General features: G+C 54.5%; 7 protein-coding genes across 7 annotated transcripts; 4 read left to right on the forward strand and 3 right to left on the reverse strand.

Annotated features, from left to right (window-relative positions):
• Nucleotides 1-164: 164 nt before the first annotated feature.
• On the forward strand, nucleotides 165-557 carry NCS54_00846300 (Hypothetical protein; the record flags this gene model as incomplete). Its single annotated transcript, XM_053153848.1, has 1 exon — nucleotides 165-557. One exon carries the CDS (start codon nucleotides 165-167, stop codon nucleotides 555-557), a length of 393 nt encoding a protein of 130 aa, XP_053009823.1.
• Nucleotides 558-1,274: 717 nt separating this feature from the next.
• On the reverse strand, nucleotides 1,275-2,371 carry NCS54_00846400 (Putative Delta(7)-sterol 5(6)-desaturase; the record flags this gene model as incomplete). Its single annotated transcript, XM_053153849.1, has 2 exons — nucleotides 1,275-2,061; nucleotides 2,112-2,371. The coding sequence occupies 2 exons, from the start codon at nucleotides 2,369-2,371 to the stop codon at nucleotides 1,275-1,277; spliced, it is 1,047 nt and encodes a 348-aa protein (XP_053009824.1).
• Nucleotides 2,372-7,093: 4,722 nt separating this feature from the next.
• NCS54_00846500 (Transcriptional repressor rco-1) lies at nucleotides 7,094-9,154 on the forward strand (the record flags this gene model as incomplete). Its single annotated transcript, XM_053153850.1, has 4 exons — nucleotides 7,094-7,226; nucleotides 7,300-7,381; nucleotides 7,440-8,397; nucleotides 8,459-9,154. The coding sequence occupies 4 exons, from the start codon at nucleotides 7,094-7,096 to the stop codon at nucleotides 9,152-9,154; spliced, it is 1,869 nt and encodes a 622-aa protein (XP_053009825.1).
• A 546-nt stretch (nucleotides 9,155-9,700) lies between these two features.
• NCS54_00846600 (Hypothetical protein) lies at nucleotides 9,701-10,560 on the reverse strand (the record flags this gene model as incomplete). The annotated part of the gene is made up of 2 exons (XM_053153851.1): nucleotides 9,701-10,157; nucleotides 10,265-10,560. The coding sequence occupies 2 exons, from the start codon at nucleotides 10,558-10,560 to the stop codon at nucleotides 9,701-9,703; spliced, it is 753 nt and encodes a 250-aa protein (XP_053009826.1).
• Nucleotides 10,561-12,084: 1,524 nt separating this feature from the next.
• NCS54_00846700 (Aa-trans domain-containing protein) lies at nucleotides 12,085-14,343 on the forward strand (the record flags this gene model as incomplete). The annotated part of the gene is made up of 5 exons (XM_053153852.1): nucleotides 12,085-12,254; nucleotides 12,310-13,394; nucleotides 13,448-13,608; nucleotides 13,661-13,726; nucleotides 13,780-14,343. The coding sequence occupies 5 exons, from the start codon at nucleotides 12,085-12,087 to the stop codon at nucleotides 14,341-14,343; spliced, it is 2,046 nt and encodes a 681-aa protein (XP_053009827.1).
• Nucleotides 14,344-15,819: 1,476 nt separating this feature from the next.
• On the reverse strand, nucleotides 15,820-17,685 carry NCS54_00846800 (Protein kinase domain-containing protein; the record flags this gene model as incomplete). Its single annotated transcript, XM_053153853.1, has 1 exon — nucleotides 15,820-17,685. One exon carries the CDS (start codon nucleotides 17,683-17,685, stop codon nucleotides 15,820-15,822), a length of 1,866 nt encoding a protein of 621 aa, XP_053009828.1.
• Nucleotides 17,686-23,970: 6,285 nt separating this feature from the next.
• On the forward strand, nucleotides 23,971-25,302 carry NCS54_00846900 (Enolase-phosphatase E1; the record flags this gene model as incomplete). The annotated part of the gene is made up of 3 exons (XM_053153854.1): nucleotides 23,971-24,016; nucleotides 24,161-24,201; nucleotides 24,673-25,302. 3 exons carry the CDS (start codon nucleotides 23,971-23,973, stop codon nucleotides 25,300-25,302), a joined length of 717 nt encoding a protein of 238 aa, XP_053009829.1.
• Between the last annotated feature and the right edge of the window lie 292 nt (nucleotides 25,303-25,594).

Raw genomic sequence — 25,594 nt, forward strand, 5'->3', positions numbered from 1 at the left:
CTCCCTTGTCTCACATCCAACTTTCGCCTGCGACTCCGCGGTTCCTCTCGTTTCAACCCAATCAGTCCCCTTACTCTACGCTACTTGCTCTTCTATAACTTTAATTAATTCGATCAATACCTGATTTTATCATAACGAATACATCAAATACACAAACCGTCACCATGTCGTATCTACTCTACTCCATCTCCGCCTTCTCCCTGATCCTGGGAACCGTTCTCTTCTTCACCCGCGCCCGCTGGCTTCCCCACCTCCAGCAAATACGACCGCGACTCCCTGGCGCCAACTACCTCTACTCACGGCTTCCCAACAGTTTCGCCGACGACATCGAGGCGGGTCTGTCGAGCAGCAATTTTGACCTGTCGGGCAACGTCGAGGCGGGCGACTCGCGCGCGGGACTCGACGATGCGGCCAAGGCTGAGGTCCTGGCCATCATGAAGAAGAGGAGGATGAATTTTGACCAGGCGAGGAAGGTGTACATGGAGAACCGATTCAAGGCCAACGGTATTGGTGCCGACGGACGGCCGAGGGATCCCAAGTTTGTGAGCTTTTCATAAGCGCCGGGATGACTACAAGGCCTATTACCACGCACCTTGGCTTCTTTATTACAAAAACGGCGGCGGCTGAACTCGATCACCACTCGAAGACAACACGTTGCTCGACTCTACCACTATTACGACGAAATGCGCCTTGTTCAGACTTGAACATGGCCTGACCTCTACGTTGGCACACCGGATGCAGCTTTCCTATACTTGTCGATTTCTTTATGTTTTATCACTTGGGATTTTTTTTGGTTTCGGGAAGAGGGATCAGCGGTTCTCTACCAGAGGCCCAGCAGTCACTTGAGAGTCTGCGAGGCGAGGAGTTTAAGAGGAATTATTATTATAACACCGGGTCGGAGTAGACCTTTTTTTCCCCAGTCAGATCTTGGACTTTTTTCTGTTTTTGGTTTTCTAGTCTCCGAGTATCAAATATGCAAATCAATCAGTCGTCAAGAATCGTACCATCCGCCCAACGCCTTGAAGAACGAGTGTGGACCAATATATACAGGTCAGAAACTATGTACAGGGGAGTTCACCAGCGCGACCTGGTGCTTTCGAGTTGCCATCAAGGCTGCACGCTTGTAGGTGCTTCAAGTGAGGTCTTCTTCCAGAGACATGAATATCCCGGTTATCTCGAAGTGCCGTGGATTCGCCAGGATCTCAGATCCAGCTTATCCGTAAGCAGATCTGGGGCTGCCAGGGGGGTTGAGCAAATGGCCAGGGCCAGGTCATTTATTGCGTCTTCTTGGTGTCGGGCGGGCCGTAAGTACGGTTGTCATCGCCCTCGATCTCCTCAATGAGCTCGTCCACCTTTTCAACCTCGCTCCTCCACTTCTTGTCGGACATCTTCATGTCACGCTCAAACATCCACTGCTCGGGCATGCGGTAGGTACCGCCGAGACGGTCAAAGGCAGTGAAGAACTGGCCGTAGTTGACCTCGAAGCGTGAGTGGTGCAGCGAGTGGCAGGCGGCACCGTTGACGATGGGGTTGTTTGTGAGGTACTCGCCGTCGTGAATCATGACGGACCAGAGGTTGACAAAGACGAAGAGGGCGACGTAGGCCATCTTTTGCAGGGGAAAGATGAAGGGGAAGATGTGGTAGGGTAGCGACTGGGTGAAGCCGTCGAGAGGGTGGAAGGCGTGGCTGGCGAAAGGCGTGGGCATGATCCACTTGTGGTGAGCCTTGTGCAGGTGCTTGTAGACCCAGGGGTGGTGAAGCCATCGATGGGCCCAGTAGATGCAGAAGTCGGTGAAGAGGAGGAAGAGCGGGAACTGGAAGATATCGTACCAGAAGCCGGGACCATCCTCGGTGGTGTCGTAGAGCTTGCCGTAGCCACGGACCTCGAGGAGGAACAGGGGCGCTGTGATGACGGCCATGACGGGCATGGCCTTGTTGGCCTGGATGATCTCGAGGCGGACCTGGTTCTTGATGAAGCGGGGGTGGTTGAAGGTACGCTTGTCAAAGATGAAGATATATGAGAGGGTGGCGACGATGAAGTAGACGGCCAGTCCAAAGATCCTGTCAAGTGTCAGTTGAGTTTTGAGTCGTTGGCTGTCATGAGCACCCACCATGTGATGAGGTACAGAGTAAGAGCTTGGCGGAGAGGGTTATCACGATCCCATGCGCTCATGTACGCAGCCTGGGGAGGCTCAAGCGTTATGAACTTTGTGGCGGGCTTATAAGTCCAAGTGGAAAAGGCGGCCTGGGCGGACGAGTCGGTCGCATTGGAGGATGCAGGGAAGTCGTAGGGAGTCGGCTGCCTCGGATGGAAGTAGGCATAGCCGTAGTCGGCGATGAAGGTGTCGACAACCTCGAGGACGACGTCCATGATGGGCGACTGGGGAAGCGAGTTGCCAGACTAGGTAGATGATGTGATGGCAGTTGATAAGGAGGAGGTCGCGTTGACGTGCGGGTGTAAGTCAATGACTGAGAGATTGAGGTTGCTATTACCCTCGAAGAAAGAGAAACAGTGAAACAGAGCGGGCACCAAAAACAATCCGAGTCCCCGACGAGAACTAAAGATCAACCAACTCCAGGAGGGAGGGACCTCGCCTTCTTTTATCTACAAAGTCCATCAGTGCAACTGGCATTGTCCGATACTGGGGTCCCTTTCGGCGGCTCGCGGCGCGGGGCGGATGGACGTTTCTGGTCAGGGGTGCTTGGATGAGGTGTGTGGGGGGGAGGTTGGAATTGGAAAGGGTCCTGAGCAAGCCTGTAGAGCTCGATTGAGCCAATTGGATCGTTTAAAAGGGGAGGTTCTAGAGTTGAATCTCATGATGAGGTTGTTCTTGTTGCGATTGACGTCTTGTTGTTTCCTCTAACAAAGAGCATCCTCAGAACCAAAGTGAAGCAATTTTTATTTTCTTGTCAACTCGTAAATACGAATACAGGAACTCAAACATTCCTATTGGCGAATTCCTCGTTGGTCTGTGAGCAACGCGAAGGGGGGAATGAGATGAGATGCGCCAAGTGCCGGTGCAAGCAACGGTCGTCTTTGGAGCAGAATCGCATGATGGAAGACCAACGGCTCCGAAGTAGCCCGTCTACTGTCCCAGGAGAAAAGAGGACCAAGGCGGCTAGGCGCTCATCGGTGGATTCACAGTGGGAAATGGAACATTTTCCAAGGGTTCAGAGCTTCCCATGCCCTGTTGCGTGTGGTGGCCTGTTTCGGCTGGCACGGGCCCGAGCATTCGTCTGCCAATCAGCGACAGAGATGACCTTGAATCCCCAGCATCCCGAGAACGAGAGATCGAACGACTTCTAAATGCATCATTGAATGGGCTTTCTGTGCCGCAGCAGGCATGGAATAAACGCTGTTCAGCTGGTTGATCGGTAAGGTTATTCTGTTGGTCAATTGGCATTGACTTCAGTTGTATATTAACACTGCAAAGTTCTCAATTCAAGTGAATTGATCAATAAAAGCAGTCAGGCATGCCATGAATCACCAACAACACCACAGAGTATTGACAGCCTCAAAAATTAATTGTTTACACTGACGACATACAACAAGCGGTGGGCAGCTGTGGAACCCGGGATTAACCTCCAACAAACTCCTATTCCCCTGTCCGTCCAGGCACAAGAAACCGGCACGGCATGTGAAAAAGACCAGTAATTATGCTCTTCCATTGGAAGCTCGCTAGGAACCAACCGGTCAACCCGTGTAAAAGAGTGCATAAATAGTTGTGAGGGTGGGGATACGGAAACGAATACGTCGGGGGAAAACGTTGGGCTGAGTTGACGTACCTGGTGATTTGCAGTCGACGGGAGCTCCAAAGACCCCTAACCCACGGGCGGGATTGTGGTGTGCCCGCCCGGTCGGCTCTTGACGGACGAAAATGCTGGTCGGTCTACGGACTGTCGAGCCCGGGGATAATCACGGCTTTTTTGAGCCCGGCGTAGACTTATGACGAATCAGAGTCATCCGGCCATAAGAGCTCTGAATAGCTACAGCACTCACCGGTGTGCCGGTTCTCTGTTGTTCCGGGAGTTCACTGTGAATACACCGTCGGCGCCTCGTCTGTCAGATGTTTATCATTTCCCTGCCGGTACGTATTCGGCACCGTTTCAATGAACACTTTGCCCACTGAACCCTGCAGTTTCGTGACATTTCACCGTGACCAGTATGCTTTCTCACCTCCGTTTCAGCTTCACACCGAGTCCAGCGGTCTTGGGAAGACCTGACTGGACCAGGCCGGCCTCGACCGGCGCTGCTTGGCTTATCAATCCCGTCCACTCGGACTGGTAGGTTGAAACCCCGGATTATCAGTCGGAAAAATACTCGATATTCTCCTTGGCCATGTTTCCCCAGATTGACTTTGGACTGACTCAGCAGATTTCTTCGTTTTCCCCTTTCAGTAGTCTCTTTGAGTCGTGCTCCATGTGAATGATCGCCATGTATCTTGAATCATTCTTGTGTGTCCCTGCACCTCAAAATTCCAACACGGACAAAAATAACCTTGATAGTTCCATAACTGTGGCGTCTGCGCTCCTCGGCCTAGACGCCGCCCAGCTATGCTGTTTACTTCTATTCCTCGTCGGCGCGCCAGATAATCCAACTTTGTCCTCATCACCACTGGAAATGTGGCACCAGTCACCTCTCGTCAGCTGGCGCACAGGCGTTACACCGAGTTGCCAGAGGATATATACCCACCCTATCACACCTTGCCATTAGGATACATGTGTCTTGGTGGCGGCGCGGCTCTTTGACATGCAAGCAATTCGCCAGGGTCGGTGTGGCCGCTGGTGTAGGCTACCACTGAGGAACACACCCTCATTCCTGTTTTTCCACGCGGGTCTCTTTGTCGGCCGGTGAGGAACGGGTGGGTTGGGGATGTTGACACTTCGTAATTTTTGGCCGCACCCTGGGGATTGTGTTGGTTGGGGCCCCCAATATGCGTGTCCTATACTTGTCATTTTCAACCATCGTAATGGTGCTTAGCTGCAATGTAGAAGCATGCAGTCCCACACAAGTAAGCCTGCACGATGTTGACGACACGCTGTGAGGGTGTCACCAGAGAGAACGTTGTCGAGGGAATCTTCCACCGGCTCTATAGGGTATGTTACGCAGCATGAATGGATGCCATCACTGAGCAGGGGATGCTGCAGCTAACTTGTCAAACCCCATAGCCATTAGCGTAGACGGACACATGGGGACTTGGCCTAACGACGATGTTTTCCATCGTGCCATGAGGTGTCGCGACATTGGTGTTGCGAATGGCGCACCTGTAGATCGTGAGCTTCAAAGGAAACGTAGTATACAGGTCCTGGCTTCTATCACAGTGATAGACACAGCGGCGCGAGGGTATTTACCTGCATCAGGTCCTCGAGTGAAATCGTAGCATCTTCTGCCACAAGGGTGCTTCGTCTGAAGGATGCACCAGGGATGGAGCTTCGGGCAGCGCTCCGATGACGCTGAAACCACCCCTCACGCTCACACTTCGTTTCCTCATCTCGATATCTCGGCCGGGGGCATCTGCGAGAGCTCAGTGGCTGATGATAGTGGCGACTCTTCCCGCCTCGACCAGTACCTGGGCGCTGGGCACCCCAGGATCTGTCGCGATGTTGCATCCTAGGCGGAGGGAGTACGTGCCAAGGAAGGGAGGCGTGAGTCGAGAAAAGGTCCCCAGTTATTAGGCGAAGGAGGCTCTTTAGAAGACCGCAATCAATTTGGGCGAACCACCAGAGAGAAGCCAGCGCCAGGTCTGGGAGGACAAGGGTCATCTCCTCAGCCACATGGAGTCGATTTTGAAAGTCAGCGGCTGACCCGCAGCAAGCCCCGTCCTTCCTCCTAGGATCCACTGCATGTGCCCGGCGCCAGGTCAAGCTGGAGGGTGTGTGCGCTTCCGTCGGGACGGCAGGTACGTTGGCTGCAAGTACCCTGCACCGTGGGCATGTACCTTGACCCCACCGACCGTGCCCGGTCCCCACTCATCCCCGGCCCCGACCCACATCCGCAAAGGGGACCCCACTCCGGGTCACCAAGATATCGCCAGGATCGCAGGGGTGCGGTAGCCCTGGAGCACTAGAGGGATGCACACAACAGGCTGACAGGGCACTCGAATCCGTCCCAAGGTCGCTGAAACGTGATGAGGCACATGACGGAGAGCGAGAGCTCCTGCCCCTGCTTGCCCCCCGATTCGGCCCCGTACAGCCGCCCCATCTGCAGTCGCCGCTTAAAGTACCGCTACCTAGCCTTGCTGCATGTCCCCTGCGACCGCCCGGCAACCTAACCTCTCCCCATATCGCTGCCCCTAGGTAACCCACCCCCTCAGCGGCTCCCGTCCACATTTTGAGAGCTCGTGGCTTCTCTCATCTAGCATCCAACACATATGCAGCACGTTCCAATAGGACCGTTCCTTTCAACAGTCTTTTCTGCACGATTTATAGAGGCTTACAGGGATCTTCAACTGGAGGCGCTCACCCTCTCACCTTGGCAAAGGCGAGGCTTGTTCTTCCTGGTCTCCGTTCGGCGTAGTTCCAGCCGCCCCACTTATAACTGCGGCACCCACACCTCCCCTGCACCTTCCGTGCACGAGCCTGTTAGCACAGCGCTGTACCACGCTGCTTGGCCTTAGCACTCCTCCAGCACCTCCATCGGGTGCTGCCTTTTTTTTCTTGAAGAGCCCTTTTCCTCCCCCTTCCACCTTCCAACAACATCATCGCGCCTAACCCACCCATCCCAACCATCCGACTCTGGGCTCGGGATCAACTCTCCATCTCCAGTCGCATACTCGCTACGACACTCACCGGCCCTTGTCCACCTCGGGCCTATCGAGTCAAGTTTTCTTACCGGCGCCTTCCTCGTCAACGTCCCGCGTTCGCGTTCGCGTCGTTGGTTGTCGTGGTCATCAAAACCACCTTGGCACCCAGCCTCGCGCTGTCCTCTACGTCCAACGGCGCGCGCCAAAACTCGATAATTCGCGCCGCACGCGAAAACACATCGACTACGATCCGCTTCTCGTCCGTCCCGATCTCCCATCGCGTTTTTAGTCCATCTCGGCCTCGCGGCAAGCGTCGTTACCGAACTCGTCGCTGAGACCCGCCTTGCGCAATGTCGATGTACCAGCATCGGGGAATGGGGGCAGCCCCCCCAGGCAGCTCGAATCGTCTCAATGACTTGCTCAACGAGATTAGGCAGGAGTTTGAGAACCAGTCGCGCCAGACGGAGGGCTTTGAGCACCAGAGTATGTTTAATTGTCTAGCTATGTCACAGCGGCAGCGCATTTTTCTTTGGACGTCGTTGACTCGTTTAAACAGTCGCAGCGCAAGTCAGCGAGATGCAGCTCGTGCGAGAGAAGGTTTACCAGATGGAGCAGACGCATATGACCCTCAAGCAAAAGTGAGTTGCATTGCGCGAGCTGAAAAGTTTGACAAGGCATTAACCTCTCAATCTATAGGTACGAGGAGGAGATTAGCATGCTCCGACACCAGCTCGAGGCGGCCAGAAAAGGTGCCCCTCAGCCCGGCCTCCCCGGACCTCCGCAGCACGCTGCACCCTCCCAGCAGCCTCCATCTATCGCCCCCGGCAATGGTCTCTTCAGTGGCATAATGGCTGGTGGCAGCCAGGCTGGTCTTGCACCTCCTCAGCAGGGTCAGCAGCAAGGCCAGCAGCAGCAGCCACAGGGCGGACAACAGCAGCAACCATCGCAGCAGGGCCATGCCCCTCCTCAGGAGCAGCAGATGGGACCTCAGCACCAGATGGGTCAGGGCCCCCCTGGCCTTCCTGTCCCCCCCCCTCATCCCAGTGCCCAGCAGGCTCCTTACTCTCAGAGCTACCCTCCAGGCCCAGTCTCCAACGGTATGGCTCCTCAGCCTCCTCAGAGCACTGCCTCTCCTGGCCCCGGCCGACGAGGTATCGGCCGACCTCCTAATGCCGTCGGACCCGCGACTCCTCAGATTAACACTCCAGTCCCGTATCCCGGAAACGCGGCGTCGCCTCAGGTTAGCCACCCGACTCCCGACCACGCTCGTATGGGGGGCCCTCGCGCTCCTCCCGTGGGAAACGCCCTGGGCGACCTCGAAGTTGATGCTGTGGCTCCCCACAACAAGAAGACGGGCCAGGACTGGTACGCCATCTTCAACCCTCAAGTGCAGCGCGTTCTCGACGTCGACCTTGTCCACTCTCTCAACCACGAAAGTGTGGTTTGCTGTGTGAGGTTCAGTCACGATGGAAAGTATGTTGCGACTGGCTGCAACCGATCTGCCCAGATCTTTGACGTCCAGACTGGTGAGAAGGTTTGTGTTCTTGAGGACCACAATGCTTCCGACATGAGCGCCGATCTCTACATCCGAAGTGTCTGCTTCAGTCCTGACGGTCGTTACCTCGCTACTGGCGCAGAAGACAAGCTTATTCGCGTAAGTACTCTATCAATACTCACCTCCATACCACTTGAGCAAACACTAACTTATTACAAAGGTCTGGGACATCCAAACCCGAACGATTCGCAACCACTTCTCTGGCCACGAGCAGGATATTTATTCGCTAGACTTCGCTCGCGACGGACGAACGATCGCCTCGGGTAGTGGTGACAGGACCGTTCGCCTGTGGGATATTGAGCAGGGCAGCAACACGCTCACTCTCACGATAGAGGACGGCGTTACTACTGTTGCCATCTCTCCTGACACTCAGTTTGTTGCCGCAGGCTCACTCGATAAGAGCGTGCGTGTCTGGGACATTCACTCGGGCTTCCTCGTTGAGCGTCTCGAAGGACCTGACGGCCACAAGGACAGTGTGTACTCGGTCGCTTTCTCGCCCAACGGCAAGGACCTCGTCTCTGGCAGTCTTGACCGGACTATTAAGATGTGGGAGCTCAGCGCCCCTCGTCAAGGAAACCAGCCTGGCCCTAAGGGCGGTAAGTGCGTCAAGACGTTTGAGGGCCACCGTGACTTTGTTCTCTCGGTTGCGCTCACCCCTGACTCGAACTGGGTGCTGTCCGGATCCAAGGATCGCGGCGTGCAGTTCTGGGATCCCCGGACGGGCACAACGCAACTCATGCTGCAGGGACACAAGAACTCTGTCATCTCGGTTGCGCCGAGCCCCCAGGGTGGTTACTTTGCCACAGGATCTGGCGACATGAAGGCTCGCATTTGGTCGTACCGTCCGTACGCTTAACCAACCACCCACTTAGCGGCTCTTTGCGTAGATGCCGAGGGGGAGGCAACATCATGGTTACGAAAAGCGATACAGGAGGACTACGAAAAAAGAAATGCAAGTTAGGGAGCAGATGTACTGGGAAGATGTTTTCGGGAGCCTTTATTGACGGGAAGCGGCCAAGGGGAGCTTGTGACGGGAGTGGGCGACGACTATTCTTGTTTCTTGGGACTTGGACACGGCAAAGACGATGCGCACGTTCAGCCCAACGGCGCGAGGGAGGATCTTGCGAAAGAGGCGCAATAGGACTGGAGGAAATGAGGATCAATCACACCTCTCTTTGCACTGGGCGGAACGAAAGAAAGAAAGAAAGAAGGGAGGGAGTGGAGGTCTTGTATGGATATTCGCCGGTTCGATGCTTTTCTACTTGTGCGTCTTGTGTTTATAATGAATGATACTTTTTTTCTACTCTGAAGGCGCATGTTTGAGATGTATTTTGTGAGATGTGACTGTCATGTATGGATGGTGGGGTATGCGACTGAAGTTGTATTTGACTGAAGCAAGATATCATAGTGAGCCGAAGAGACTTGAGAGTGCGTCGCCACCCTTTTTCTTCTTTTTCTTGGGTTTGTCCTTGGCTGGATCTTTCGACGAACTCTTCTTGGTGTCTTTTGTTAGACTCTTGAGCTTGCGCTCCTTGGAAGGAGGCTCTGTTAGGTGGGCGTCTAGTTTGGTTTCCGGTTGTGACGTAGTCGTTTTTCGAATGGGTAGCACCTTGTTGCGCGAAATGGTAACGCCCATGTCTATATCTGGGCTATCCGTCTCGGCAGGCGTTAAAGTTTGGAAATTAGAGGAGAGGACTGGGCCGGTAGTAGTTGGCTTTGCTGAGGTTGAAGCTTCAGGTATTGTGTTTTGATCGGCGGGCACAAGGTCGGAGAGGATACGGTTGATGCGGGCGAGGATAGAGAGGAGTAGGAGGCCAAGGGGGGCATGTTGGTTGTCGGCGGCGAGCTGGGAGAAGGCGCTGTTGAAGAAACGAGCAGTTAGTTACATTAAAAGCGCATAATGAGGTCACTGCGACCAGGCGCATAGCATATGGCTGAGCCTGCGGATACGACAGTATGGACTTACATGTATGTGCGGGGGACTACATGGCGAATCATCCACTTTGCGCGCGCCAGAGCTGGATGGTTGTCGCCCTCGACATTTCCAGGCTTGTTCTTGTTCTTGATCGGCCGGGGGCGAGATGTGAGGTCTGTCGAGAGATTGCGCGCAGCGCGACGGACGAGAGAAAAGGAAGACCACCAGTGGGAGGAATGGTGCTGATTCCTATGGCGGTGGGCAAAGGCGTTGAGGATGGGGAGGACTGGCGCGAGGGACTCGTTTGCGGTGGTGAGGAGGGCGGCGCTTAGATGTGGACTCGTCATGATGGATGTGTCATCTTAGATAGATGTGAAGGTCTAGATCAATTGAGTGGATATGATGGCTAGGACGCGCTGGATCTGACGAGCTCGAGGTTGATAGGTTTGGTGTTGAGGATGTGACGTGCAGTGGACTTTTCCTTGGTGGAGCGATAAGATAAGGATGGGAGATGTGCACCGCACCATGCAGGTCAACGGGCGGGTTTGAGCGGAGAATAGTTACTTTGCTAGTTTGCGAGATGTGAGATTGGATGATAACACATGATAACAATAGACCGAGAGTTTAGTCAAGCTGCCTACCTAATTATATCGTGCCATTAATTAACGGCAGCGGTTCGTGGGTAAGGTAATAAAGTGCTAGCAGAAGAGATCAGGAACAGCTTACCTCACCAAGTAGGTACCTACAGAAGTAATCCCCTGCTCTGTATCATTCTCTCCCTCTGCGTCATCTCTCGTTGCACCACATACACATACATTCTCTCCCCTCTCAACCAAGTTTGGTCTCGTGAACACCTTTTTTTTCTCCACCGCCCCATAGCAAAAAAATCAAGGCCTAACCGATGGAGTCTCGCGAGCCCATCTGCGGGCAAGGGTGACTTTAGCAGTGGAGTGGAGATTGGGGCGGGACAAGACAAGACAGCTGCAGCAAGGGGGGCCATGCGAGTCGCTCAAATGTCACGATAGACGCTGCCTGTCTTGCCTTGCGTTCCGGAGTAACAAAGACGTCAACTCATGCTTGCTCGTGTCTGCTGTCTCGGACGGTGGGACTGCCATGGCAGCTACGGCTGTTGTTTGAGAGGACGGGGCACCACCAACAACAACGGCCGTGCCACTACGAGAACAGACTAGCCAGTTACCGTAGCGCCCGTCTGGTGTCTGGTGCCTCGCGTGGGGATCTGGTTTGGTTCCATGATTGCAGTGCTGCTGGTGCTGCAGACGGTACAGCCGACATGGAGCGTTACCAATGACCATACTGGCTTGGGCAGGTGTGTATCGGCATCGACGATCCCTGCTGGTCCCTAGGGGCATACGGCTACGGCTATCGCGTGCACTGGTCGCGGGCGTTCTCGAGCCATTCTTGGCTGCGATAAGCGTCATGTCCCTGCTTGCTTCGCTTCATTCACTTGAGTCGAGTCGGGTCAGGTCAGGTGTGTTGGCGCCAAACCCGACTTGTCTGTTTTGTCCTTGTGCCGATGCTGTCCTGCTTAGCTTCTGCCTCTCTCTCAATATTTCTTCTACATCTCATTGTCTTTGATTTGACCTCAAACTGCACGGTCTGACGCTGTCTGTAATCCCCTGTCCGCCGTTGCATCGCTACCCTCGTCGCACCCCCCTCCAACCCGTTGGGTTTTTTTTCCTCTTTACCTTTTGCCACCTCGGCGCTTTGTCTGTGCGAGCGAGCGACGGACTTGGCAGACAAGGACGAGTGTGTGAAGAAAAATTCTTGCGAGGGACTTGGGCGAAGGAAATAGACGAGACAGACGAAAAGACGCGAGGAAGACAAGACGAGACGATACACATACAGACCCAATGGCTCCAGCGCGGAACCCAACCAGTTGGGACGAATACGATGGTAGACCCTCGCCTACAGGCAGTGTGACGTCGAGCGTCCTTGCGCGGGAACAAGCTGTCGACGACGACGATGACGATGACGATACTAGCGAGCATGATCATGACAGAGGATTCATGGCGCGACGACGGTATGACAGCTAATACCACCTTGGATTACAACCCATGGCAGCTAAACTTGTCCAGGTCCTCGGTCACCAACCACCTCGCCGCGATAGCAGACATTGGCGGTGTCAACAGCTTCCGATCATTCGCTAGGAGCTGGCAGCGAGCCGCAGGATTCCCCGAGGTCATTCCTCGCCGACCGAGCTTCGTCCTTGCCGGAGACCAAGACGGGGAGAATATCCAATACGGACGGAGCCATGTCGAGGGTACACCACAGTCTCAAACAGGACTCCTGCGCCAGCATCTGGAAGCATCGTCGTCGGCGCAGCCCAATGGTGAGCCCAGCTCGAGCCTCGGGTCGTCGCCCAGGCTTATTCGGGGCGCATTGGACGATGGGGAGAGTAAGCCGCTGCTCGATGTCGAGGCCGCTGGTGCTCTGCATGTTGGGTCATTCTCCAGCCGATCCAGCATCTTCGCTCTTCCCCCTCATCTCGCGGCCCCAGACATTGTTGGCAGCTATGGTTCGTTCCGGAGCACCTCGCCGTATGGCGCTGTAGACGGTACCATGCGCCACCGTATATCTTTTAGCGAAGGCAGCGGATGGGGGGTCGCGGATGAGGAGGGGCCGGTTGAGGATGCTGCACATGGCGAGCATCAACCGATTCTCATCAAGGAGGTCAAGCAGGGTGACAAGGTTGTGCTCGCTGTTGAGGGTCAGAGCACTCTCCCGCAGTCCGTCTTCAACTCGATCAACGCCCTCATCGGCGTGGGCCTTCTCAGTCTCCCCCTGGCCCTCCAGATATCGGGATGGATTCCCGGACTCATCATTCTCACACTGACGGCGGCTGTCACTTCGCATACCGGCAAGCTGCTGGCCAAGTGCATGGACTACGATGCTACGCTCATCACCTACTCAGACCTTGCCTATGTCTCGTTTGGCCCTCGCGCCCGAGTTGTCGTCTCTGCGCTCTTCACTCTGGAGCTGGTCGGAGCATGCGTCGCCCTCGTGATTCTCTTTGCCGACTCGCTAGACCTGCTGCTTCCAGGTTTAGCTACTGTTAACACATGGAAGGTTATTGCGGCTGGGTTGGTATTGGTCCTCAATGCGTTGCCGCTGCGCCTCCTGAGCTACACCAGCATCGTAGGCATCATGTCGACATTTTGCAGTGCGTATTGTCATCCCTTGTGCTTGCTGTGTTCTATTACTCACCTCCAATAGTTGTCATGATCGTCATCATCGATGGTCTCTACAAGCCCAACTATCCGGGTTCTCTACGGGAACCGGCCACGACGTATCTTCTTCCTGAGAACTGGCTTGCGCTGCCTCTTGCGTATGGTCTCTTGGCTAGCCCTTGGGGTGCTCACTCGGTCTTTCCATCGGTATGGTTGTTTGCGTTTGTTGTCGAGGATCAAGGCTGACTGGAGGTTATAGATCTATCGAGACATGCGTCACCCCTATAAATGGGGCAAGGCCGTCAACGTGACGTTTTCGTTCTCTGTGAGTTATCAGCATAGTCTCTCATATTGTGCCCCCTTTCTAACCGAGCTCAGTACGTCTTGGATACTTGCCTGGCCGTCATCGGCCTGCTCATGTTTGGCGATGGCATCAAAGACGCCATCACATCCAACATCCTCAAGACGGCAGGATATCCCGAGGGCATGGACATCGTCATGTGCATCTTCATCGCCATCATCCCCCTGACCAAAATCCCCCTCAATGCCCGACCCATCGTCACGACTATGGACGTCCTCTGCGGTGTCCACGAACATCATCACCATCACCACCATGAGCATTCTCACAGCCAATCTTCCCGAACCTCGCCCTTCGTCACCCAGAGCATCCGAGGTCTCGTGCGCGTCTTTGTCGTGCTCGTCCTGCTCTTCATCTCCATCGTATTCCCGGCCTTTGACTCTGTGTGCGCTTTCCTCGGCGCTGCACTGTGCACCCTCATCTCCATCATCCTCCCCATCTCGTTCCACCTCAAACTGTTCTGGGACGACGTGTCAGCACGGGAAAAGGTCGTCTCTGGTGTGTTGCTGGTTGTCTTTTCCATGCTGGGTGTGCTGGGAACCATCTGGACCTTTTTGCCCAAGCACCTCATTGGCGCTGATTAGATGTTAAAGTCCATGTTTTTGTATCATCTTGGCGGCAACGTTCTTGATGAAAACTTGGTTTTAGCTGAGAGTTGGACATTTTATCGATACCAAAGACCTATATACAGAGGATATACATGCTTGACATGTAGCTTCTGCCACTTGACCAAACATTGATACCAATAATACTTGGCAAACACTGTACTCACAATCACCTTGTTACTTGCATGGCTGAGCCTATTCACTTTGCACACCTACATCAGCATGCATTGCATGACGCAACCACAGTGTCCGATGCTGAAGTAGCTTCGTTTCCCATCCCGTCTTTGTCCGTTGACATGACGAAGCCGTGCAGTTGCTTTGAATCGAGGGGATTCAGTCGTATCGGAAACTGTGACAGTAGTATCTCTTGATAGACACTGTCATTACTTGAGAGTGCTTCTCCGTGTATCAAAAGATGAGGGTAGAGATACCTTTGAAACCAATGTACAGAAACCTGCAACTTGACAAGGATTGGTATTCTGCCAATCGAACAAATCAAATCATAACCAAACTATCCAGAGCTTCCACCATCTTCTTCCCCGCCCGCTGATCTCCCCAACATGAAATCCTCATGACATCCGCCCAGCCCCGAAAAACCACGCCACCCTTACATCCACCTCTCGGGAGAGCAAACGGCAAGGGAAAAAAAGCAAGTTCCGAAGAAACCGTTCGATCGGGCCACCTTTGACGGCCATCGACATCAAGATGGGGGTTCTCCTCCACTTTGAACGAAACCCTTCAACTGCCGTAGTCAAGCACGCGAGCTATTCGAGCTTAGCCTTGAAGAGAGTGTGCATATTGTAATCCCTGTCTGCGATGCTGGAGAATGGGGAATCCATCGTTCCACACTTTGTCGTCTTCGCCGAGAATCGTTGGCTTTCACCCAAGTCAAGGAAAAAACGAGACACGAGCATCATTCTCCCCTAAGATAGTCAATAGAGTAAAATAATGATAATCTAAACTATTAGATTCCTTTATCATATCATTTACAAATTTATTCATAATGTTTAAGAGTAGTTAGGTAACCCCTCTTAATTTTTTGGCGTATCGTCTTTTTCTTGACTCGCGTGGCTTCGTTATCGGCAAACATACCTCGGTCTACAATATCTAAGTTGACTAGTTAGCTAGCACACCATGCTAAGAACAGAGCAATTCATGTCCATCACTGAGGGGTTCAAAAGTAGGCTAGGAATGGCCTCAATTCAAACAATTGAGCCATTTAACAGACATTACAGTTAGAGCGAGTAGAGTAGACAACACAGGCATTGAGTGAGGAAAGTCTTGTTTGAGTGGGTACTTCTGGTATTCACATTATTTCTAGAATATCTGATACTCAGAAAGCGAGTCAGGCTCTCATCTCCATCCAAGCAACGCCCGAAATATCTTCGAGTATCGCGCCAGGGACATCAGACGGCCAAACTACGATTGAAGGCTGCCAAAGAGAATCAATCTCCTTCACCAGCCTCCAACCCACTCAACGTCTCCGAGATCGTTGCGTCTATCCCGACGCCAGTTCCAATCTCTGCCCTTGTTCCAGGGACATTCCTTGACCCGTTCTTTCGCGGTCCCAAATTTGTGGTGATAATTAGAATGATCCCAAACTCCCGCTTCATAAGACTTGTATCCAAAACCAATATTGTGTCGTCGGGGCTTAACAAAGTCCACCGACTTAATCGAATCCAAAGTGGCAACCTGACCCCGGCGTCGCTCGCCAAGCGCCGCCCACTTGTCCAGAGGACTCTTCTTGAGCGGCGGCGAGTAGCGAGGCGTGATGGTGACATGATGTTGAGGCTTGGGAGCCGGGGCTTCCTGGAAGAAGAAGCCGTCGGCAACCAGGTCGTCGTCGATGTCTCCCTTGATGTCATGCGCATGCGACACCGGCTCGGGTTCCTGTTCCACCTTGTAGGCCTTCTCGGCCTCCTTCTTGATCTCCTCCTTGCTCTCCTGGCTCCACGTCCGGGCATTGAGCTCCTGCAGCATCTGCATCTGCTGCTCACGTTCCTCCTCTTCCTCATCCTCATCCCACATGTCACTCCAGCTCTTGGACACGGCTTCCTGGCGTCCTCCAAACACCATCGACATGGCTGGCGCAGGCTTGGCCATGGTGATGGGGAGGGAGCCGGCGGTGGGGGAAACCCTGTTGAATCGAGCATTGGGCTTGATGGCAAACGACTTCATCGAGACACCCATGTGAGAGTCGAGAACAGATGACATGGGAGTCTGCATGTTGGCAGAGCACCAATCAGCGGTAGTCGCCTCCGACTTGGGGAAGAGCTCTTCGGTGTAGCTCTCGTCGTCGGGAATGACACTGAGTTGCCGGCCAGTTCCGTGAAGGGCCTTGGCCCAGGGGAAGGCACCCGTCTCGACCTGGGGAGACTGGATTGAGGGAGTGCGGAGGGGCTCGCGGTTGGCGGTGGCAAGAGTGGCGGTCTCGGCGCCGCAGTAGTCGTCGGCATCCTCATCCTCGGTGGTGAAGCTGACAACCCGGAGAAGGGCATCGCGAGCTCCCTCCATCGACCGTCGCTTGGGATCGAGGTTCATGCACTGCACGAGAACCTCGTATGTGTCCTGGGACATGGAAGGGAACACATCAAACAGAGACTGCTTATCTCGCGAGTAGTCGAGGAAGAGAGGGTCGGCCTCGGTGGGGGTGGTGAAGGGGTTGCGAGAGAAGAGGATGTTGAGAAGGCAGATACCAATGGCCCAGATGTCCGCCTCGGCAGGCGAGTAACCGGCGCCAGCCGAATCGAACTGCTCGGGAGCCATGTAGCGATCGCTGCCAACAGTCATCTCATAAGACCACTTCTCGGTAGTTGCCAGACCGAAATCACCGAGCTTCATGGCACCATCCTGGCTGAGGAAGATGTTCTCAGGCTTGATGTCGCGGTGATAGACACCCTTGGAGTGGATGTATTCGACGGCATCGATAAGCTCAAGCATGAATTGGCGGACGTGCTCTGTCTCGAGGGGACCATGTCCCTTTCGGATAGCCTCGTAGAGATCACCCTGTCCGCAGAACTCGAGGACCAAGTAGAGGTGCGACTCAGTCTCGAACGAGTCGAGCAGGTTGACGATGTTGGGGTGAGAGCCCAGGCGGCTATGCAAGACGAATTCCTCCGACTTCTCATCGATGGCAAAATCGGAGCTAGCTTCCGGGCAGGCATTCTTCTTGGTAAGGCACTTGATGGCCACGGTCTCATTGGTCACGAGATCCTGAGCCTTGAAGACCATACCAAAAGATCCATGGTTGAGGGGGGAGATTGTCTGGTAACGTCCACCGAGGAGGACACCGCCAATGAACTTGTCCTTGAGGCATTCCATGGCGAAGAAGGGGAACAAAAAAGGCTGAACAAGAAAAGGGTTGAAAAGAAGTGAAGATAATAAAATGCAGTAGTCGTACAAATGTGTTTTTGTGATTTGTCGATGACCGGTTCTGTAGGTGTGTTCCCGGGGAATAGTTGAAGGTTGAAGCTCTTGTAAGAAACGGCTAGAGCTGATTGAGGAAGTGCAGATGCAGAAAAAGTAGATGGATATTTCGCAGTATGTGTTGAATGTACAGGTTGTCGTGATGTCGAGGAAAGAGCAGCAAAGTGAGCAATTGTTGAGTAGCTTGAGTTGGTTGATGGTCGTTTCGGAATCAGAGGCTCATTGGAGGGTATTCGATAGGCTGAACAAAAGAAATGATTATCGAATGGTCGTGACGGCGAGTTGCGAAGACCGAAGCGGCCGAAGAAGGTTAAAGACAAGGAAAAAGAGATTCGTTATAATGACATGGATGCGTTTTTTGGTTGTTTTCAAAAAGAATGACTCTGACAGTTGAGGAGTTGGGTTGGGGAAGGACGGCTGAGGACGAGGCCGACCAGAGGGTTTATCAAGGTTGACTGGAGTGCGGAAGAGGTTGTAGCAAAAGAGGGGATCCGGATTCGACGTGGCCGATGAGTCGACGTGTCGGACCAGTCAAGCTGGCACCGGGATATAGGGGAGCGGAGCTCACCCGGGCGGAGTTGCTATCGCTCAGCCGGGGAGGTTGAGTCACGCGGGCCGGGTAGGCCGAGTTACGGAGTCGGGAGCGGCTGGGCGGTTGACAAAGTCGAAGAGCAAGTCCTCGACGACTCAATGCAGCACAAAGCGAATCTATGCGACGTGTCCGACTGCAGGTAGCGATTCGTTGATGGGCCGAGGTTCGGCGTCGAACTAGTCGAGGTGCCGGTAAGGAGTAGCTGGCTCGATGAACGGCAACTCTATAGGTAACGGAACGGAGCAATCGGCTCTAGGCGAACAAGGACTTGGAAGTCTAGGCAGCGACAAACAACACAAGTCAAGGACGCTTCTTCTTCTCGATAATGACCCAAGCTGGATGTATTGGTTGATGGCGCTGGTGTTGTCGTCGCTTGAGTCACAGCTGGGCAGCGTTGCTTGCTTCGGAGGTGGTGGCGAGGCGGAGTCGTTGGGGCGTTGGGATTGGGTGATGGACGGTTTGACAGATGAGATGAGAGTAGATAGGGAGAGAAGAGTGGCAAGCTCGAGAAGAAAGAAGGCCTTTGAAGATGCGGAAAGCGTGCAAAAGAAGGGAAGGAGAGGTGGAGAGATGGCAGGGAGACGATGATAAGAAAGCAGGGGAAAGAAGACGAGAGAAGAGAAGTGAGTTAGAGGGAATGGCGGTGATGGAACAAGGTGGAGAGGGATGGATGGCCATGGATGGATGGGATGGGCCATGGGATTAGTGAGTGACTGAGCGAGCAAGCCAGGCTTGACAATAGCGACGCCCAAGACCCATCCAAGGCAGGCGGAACAGCGAGTAGGAGCGAGGGAAGGAGCGAACGGGGGGTGTGCCTTGAGGGACTAGCCACCTTGGGTCAGGACATGAGCGACCTGCCGACTGAGGTACCTCCCCGCCTTCGTTTGCCTGCGTGGGTACATGCATTGTTGCTCTGGCTGCAGTACCGGGGCGGCCGGGGTCCGGAGGTGGACGGCCAAGGTGGCAGGCAGGCACGAAGAAGGGACGGCCAAGGGCAGGTGTATGCGTACCTACCGTACTGTACAAGATGGCAACACACTAGGACCACCAAGGCAAAGGCAGGTACGGTACGTAGCGAGCTGCACTGTGACCCCCCGGCCCCGAGCATAAGCCCCCCTGGCTTTTCCTTATTGCTCCACTCGAGGCGGCCTTGATTGATTCCCCTGCCACCCGACCATTAGTGCAAGCCCGTGGCCAGCGAGCGGGAGGCTAACGCTCAGAGGTTTCCCTTGGGGGAGGCTTGCGTCGTGGACGAACCGCGAGCGAGGATGGATGGCGCTACAGTGGGACGATGGCCACGACGGGACAAGGCAGGGCCTGGCCGGCCAGGGAGAGAATGGCGGCATGAAGAACTGCAGCGACCAGACCAGAAACAAGTTGGGGGACCAGGATTGGCGTTGGCCGTCGATGCTGATACAGTGACGGGCGTTCCCTATCGTCTCAGAGTCAGGAATCATTGCGACAGCAGCATCAACAACATGACGACAATCGAAGATCAAGATTCGTTATCGGAGCACCGTTGTGCATGCGATGCCTGTACTGTATTGCACAATTCGTGTTATGTACAGTACAATTCGGATCCCTCGACGCAACCCGCTATCAACACGATGCACCCTTCCGTCTCACTGAGCGGGCAGCGTTATGATGGGATTGCGACGGACCTGACGTGACGTGACGACTTGCCCCTCTGGGCCTAGGCAATCAAGCGTTGCTCTCAACACTGTACCCTCGACGACGGCACGGCGCCCTCTGGCTCAGGTTCAGGCTCAGTGCGGACAGTCACGCTGGCGCACGGCGGGTCGGGGTTCCAGTTCTTGGCCCCGGAGTCCATTCTCATCATCAACGGGAGTCATCAGCGTCCGGTGCCGGCTCGCGACAATCAGTCACACGGAGGGTACGTGGCCCAAGCGGGGAGAATTGGTGACGGTTCGAGTACCTTCTGTCGGCGTCCAGCTGCCGGGCTCCTCTGCCAGAAGCTCCAAGGTGTCCTCGACGGGAAATGACATGTTGGTCAGCGTGACCCTACAGTACGCGCCCCCGTCGCGCACGGTACCTTCGCGGCAGAGAGAGACAGTCGGCTTGGGGCCATGGACGGGCTCAGACACTGGGAGGACCTTCTGGACCTCTCTGGACGCAGCGCCGTGATAGCGGCTTCACCGCCCGATACCCGTGTGGGAGGTATCTGCAAGGCCTTGACTCAGTGGTTGGGCGACCAGCCCGTCCTGTACCAGCCGGCGCAGATCCCAACACGGCTGGGCAACAGAGCTACTGCTGGACGCTGACGAGAGGGTGTACGGGCACGAGGTCTGAATGGGCTGCTTGCCCAGAGGACGCAGCAGTGCGCGTGGCACCAATGGGCTCACGGAGGCAGAGAGATGCCATCCCCAGGTTTTACTGGGGCAACGAGGCGAATACCGTCCCGTACTCAAGCCCAGGGTCGTCTTCCCCCAACAAACTCGGGGTCACGAACTGGGAGGTGCTGCTTCTGAGGTCCTTCTCGATCTGTCCCCGTGAACAAGGAGTGAGCCCATTTCTGGGCGATCCCGAACAAGAGCGCAGACAAAGACCATGATTTCTCGGACTCGTTTACGGTGTAGACCTTGTGCACAGTAAATCACAATTCACAATTCGGCTTCACCTTGTTCATGCTTTGGATAGCTCCCGCCACAGTGACAGACGGCTGCCAGCCAACAGCAATCCGACCAGGACTCGGCCAAGCCTTGGTTCAATTGTGCAATTGAGCTACAATGGTACAATGGCAGAATGGCAGATCTCGAACTCGTTCCTGGGCCGGCTCCTGGCCATCATTTCTCCACCCGATGTCGAGATATCGATAGCAAATCATCCCTGTCAGAGCTATCAATTCCAATGCCCCCAGCTTTTGCCGCCATTGTTGTCGATCCTTCCTTCGTCCCGACGCTCGCTTTAACGCTTGAACCTTTGACGTCTTGCTAATCTTATCAGCGAATTGTGCCTGTCAGCCTGTCTGTCTCAAATGCTCGACAAGCGGGGCATGCAGGGCCTCGAATGGCTTTGGTGGTGCCTGGGGTGGTCATGCACTCCTGGATCCTGCATTCCAGTTGGGCATGTCACCCTGGCTTCAGAGACCTTCTTGGTCTCAGAGCTAGCGATCGTGGAGCGCGGCTGGAGAAACTCATTGTTTACTTTGGAGGGCGAACGAGTGCCATACAGCAACCGCCAGAAGCTTCGAGGTTGGCAAGGGGTTGGCTGTCGTCTCGTACCGAGCAGCCGGTGCGCGTCTGCTGCTACTGCTTACGACCAACATGCTGTTCTTCTCGTACTCATGCCCAGAAATAGAAGGGTGTGTGCAGGCTGCTTAGAAGGCAGTGCACCGAGGCTGGTACTGTACGTACGTGGAAGACTGTGTACGGTGGACGACGGTGGACAGAGTCGTCAGTTCTCGACCGTGACTGGGCAATGTCCAAGGGTCCGTGTCGCATACTGTCCAGCCATGCACAAAGCTTGTGCATCTCTCGACTCCGATTGCAGTAACAAGTAAACATCTGTGCACAAAAGCCATGAGGCCAAGGGGGGCGCTGATACAGATGCTTGGCGTCCAATCCAATCCATTCGGGATAAACAACAACAACAATCCATCCCACAGGTACCTGTACCTGTGCCTCCCACGTCTTGGAAAGCGTTGATCGTACAATCTTGCCAAGTACCGAGCGAGAATGCAACGTGCAACACGCAATTGTGCAACGTCTTTGCCCCGAGTGGCCGGTTCTAAAGGAAGCGCCCGTGATGCATCACTTTGTCGTCCTTGGAGATGCCGACATGCCAGTCTCCACAGGCGGTGGAGAGGACAGCAAGCAGACAGATCTCGAAGGGCCCGCCCCAACAAACGGGGTCCTGTGATGATGAAGCAATAGAGCTTCCGCGGGACGACAGCTGTACTGTATAGCTTCGTAATCCAGCATTCCCGGCTTGTCTCTACGACCCCGCTTCCCGCTTTGTCAAGGACCTGAACAGGAGAAATTAGATGCCGTCATGGTCTTGTCTCGTGTGTTCGAATTGGCCCTGTCTGCTTCTTTTCTTGTTTGCTGCTAAGGTCTGGGCTTGCGTGTCTCATCTTCCCTGACCCCCGTCGTTTCCGGTTCCCCCCATGGCTGTCTGTGACAGTCGTCATATTGGAAACACAATATTTACAATTATCACGCACTGTATGATGGGAGATCAACTCATTTTCAGACAGAGATTCGGCAAGGGCGGGAGACGGGGAGAGATTGAGGGGGGGGGAAGGGATGGGATGGAAGGGGAAGCCATCTTCAGATTGACCTCCTGACAATCAGATTCTTCCAGATTCGCCTGACAATGAGAAGGCGAGTGCATGTCTCTCTTGTCCAGGGTAGCACAATGTCATGGGATTGGGGACACAGGCTACGCAAGGGATGTGACCCATCACCTGGTTCAAAGCTCAAGGTGAGGTGACCGAGAAGCAGAAGCCTCTCAGCTTCAGGCCTGGCGCCAGGGGAGGCTGGGGATAGGCATGTACAGTGTACACGGGATCAATAGTCAGCAGCCACGCAAACAAGCGTTTCCACAGGCTGGGTCATCAAGTACCGATGACCTGTCCCCTTCGCATCGTGCCGACAGGCCGCATCCTGCGCGTCCTCGCCCAGCTTTCCACCACGAGGTCCGGGAACTCCACTGTTAACCCGATGGAGCTTGCAGGGTCCTTGCCGCTCAAGTGGGAATAGGCGACAACAGCTGTTTTTCCTCATCTTCTGCTGCATGAACTGGCCACCTTGGGGCGTAACGCCCGTGGATGCTTCTGGCAAAGTCGTCAGGGATTCGTATTGGACTGTTACGGGATTAGCGACAGTCACAGGGGAAGGGGAGTCATCTCTTTCTTTCTCCGGAGTACGGAGAAGCGAGGAGATGATGACACTTGTCACGGAGCCCAAGAGATCCAATTTCCTCCGGTCTTGACCGCACCCGCTCCGCTCCGTCCTCCGAGCCGGGTGACGTGACACCTTGGATTTCCGAATTAACCTACCCTGCAGGATAAAACGGAAATGTGAACATGATGCACGCTGATTGGCCAAAGCTCAAGGCTGAATGGATCTTTGTTTGGAAACCTTTCAACCTCTTGACCGCTTTTCCTCTTGAAGCATGCGCCGTCCAATCCAACGCTGCCATCCTACCACCTTCTATTAGATTTCCAGATTCGATCTTCAGCTGCAACACAACAGCGCTCCTTTTCAGCTGCACCAAGCTTAATCTGGATCCAGCTCATTAAACGCAGGATAACACTTCACTTCAGAGAAAGAGTCAGAAGGTCGCCAGAAAAAGACCGCGCTCGGAACGAAACTAGCGGCCCGCATTGAATCCAGGAACAAGGACCACCAGCTGCCACGGCCTCAGCAAACATTTTTCCATCAGAAACAGGGATCTTGTTCTTTTGGGCTCAAACAAGCCCGAAACGGGAAAACCAAAGGAAAAAAAAAAAGTTTTCATCCTTTCTTCTGTCTCTCTCGGTTCGGTTCATATTGCTCCGCCTCAAATCTCACTTCTTTTTCCGGAGCATCTCTTGACCGCCTCGGGTATCTTTCCGTCCGTTCATCATGACTCTCAATCTCGCCGAGTACGACGTCCTGGTCTTTGATATTGGTAAGACTGATGTTGTTCGTTGACATTGAGTTGTTGCTGTGAGGACTATTCTGGGTCTATGGATGTAGTATCGTCAATTGTACTTCTCTTCATCTTGTTCACTTATCTACACCTTCAGAATAGCTTAATAACACACGATTGCAGAAGGAACCGTCTGTCCCATCTCCTTTGTCAAGGACGTCCTGGTAAGTCGTCCCGTATTCCCGTCTTACTGCTGCGTGTCTCGCGCCCTTACCGCCTCGGAATCTGTTTCCCCTTACCCATCCATTCATGTGCAACCACCACCACACACGGTGCCTCCGTCCATCACTCCCCTTTACCGCCTCCCGGGCCCGGACCTCCGTCCGGAACCCACTGGAAAAACACCATCCCCAACCTCCTCATCTCCCGGGCCTCGGCCGATCACCTGCCGGCCATCACACCCAGTTCTCGGTCCCTGGCTGCCAAACCAGGTTGTGCCAAGTTGCTAGTAGCGCAGGTCTCGGACGTATGCAGGTTGTTTGCTTGCTTGCTGTTGTTGCTCGGCCGCAGACACCCAATCTTTCCAGCCTCTCCCGTCTCTCCTTCACCGACTTCTGCTCTTTCACACGTTTTTTCTGCCCAGTGTCGTCACTCAGCAACCCGACTGACCAAGGTTCTCTCTCTGCTGGCGCTAGTTCCCATACGCCCTCGAAGCTCTTCCCAAGGTCCTCGACCAAGAGTGGGATAGCCCCGAGTTTGCAAAGTACCGCGATGCCTTTCCCGAAGAGTATCGCAACTCGCGCCCCGACTTCGAGGCCCACGTCCGCGATCTCGTGAAACGCGATGTCAAGATCGCCTACCTCAAGTCCCTCCAGGGTTACCTCTGGCTGCAGGGCTACAAGTCGGGTGACATTGTAGCTCCCCTCTTCCCCGATGTTGATCCCTTCTTCAACCAGGCCGTCAAGGACGGCAAGAAGATCATCATCTACTCGTCTGGCTCTGTCCCGGCCCAGAAGCTCCTCTTTTCCCACACAAACTCGGAAAAGTCCGACATGACGCCTCTCATCGCCGACTACTTTGACACCACCAATGCCGGACCCAAGACCGAGGTTGACAGCTACAGGAAGATCATCTCCAGCCACCCAGAGCACAAGGACCTGGGTAGATGGCTCTTCCTTAGCGACAACATCCACGAGGTCTCAGCTGCCGTCGAGGCGGGCATCCGTAGCGTGCCCGTTATCCGTGACGGCAACGCGCCCTTGCCGCCAGACAACTCTCTGACCAAGCTCGCCATCTCCGAGTTCAAGCATTCGGAGGATGCATGATAGACAGCTGCAAAGGTCCCGGTGGGGAAAGGGTAATCGTCGAATCGTGTGGCACCCTGGTGCGGAGATGCAAAGAGTAGTGACTCGCTAGACATTCTAGTCCCCCAAATCTGAGACCGCACCGTCCAGCTGATCTTTGCTCACTGGTGACTTTGGTGTGCCCGTTATCCATGCATGCATTGCCGTCGCATGTCTCGGTGGTGCGACATGGCATACTGCGAAGAATCGACCCATCTTCTCCAGCACAGTACCCAGTAGATGTTCGCCAAGACTCCGTAGATAACCTCCTCGT

Source organism: Fusarium falciforme, chromosome 6 (genome assembly GCF_026873545.1).
Source record: "Fusarium falciforme chromosome 6, complete sequence".
Classification (NCBI taxonomy): domain Eukaryota; kingdom Fungi; phylum Ascomycota; class Sordariomycetes; order Hypocreales; family Nectriaceae; genus Fusarium; species Fusarium falciforme.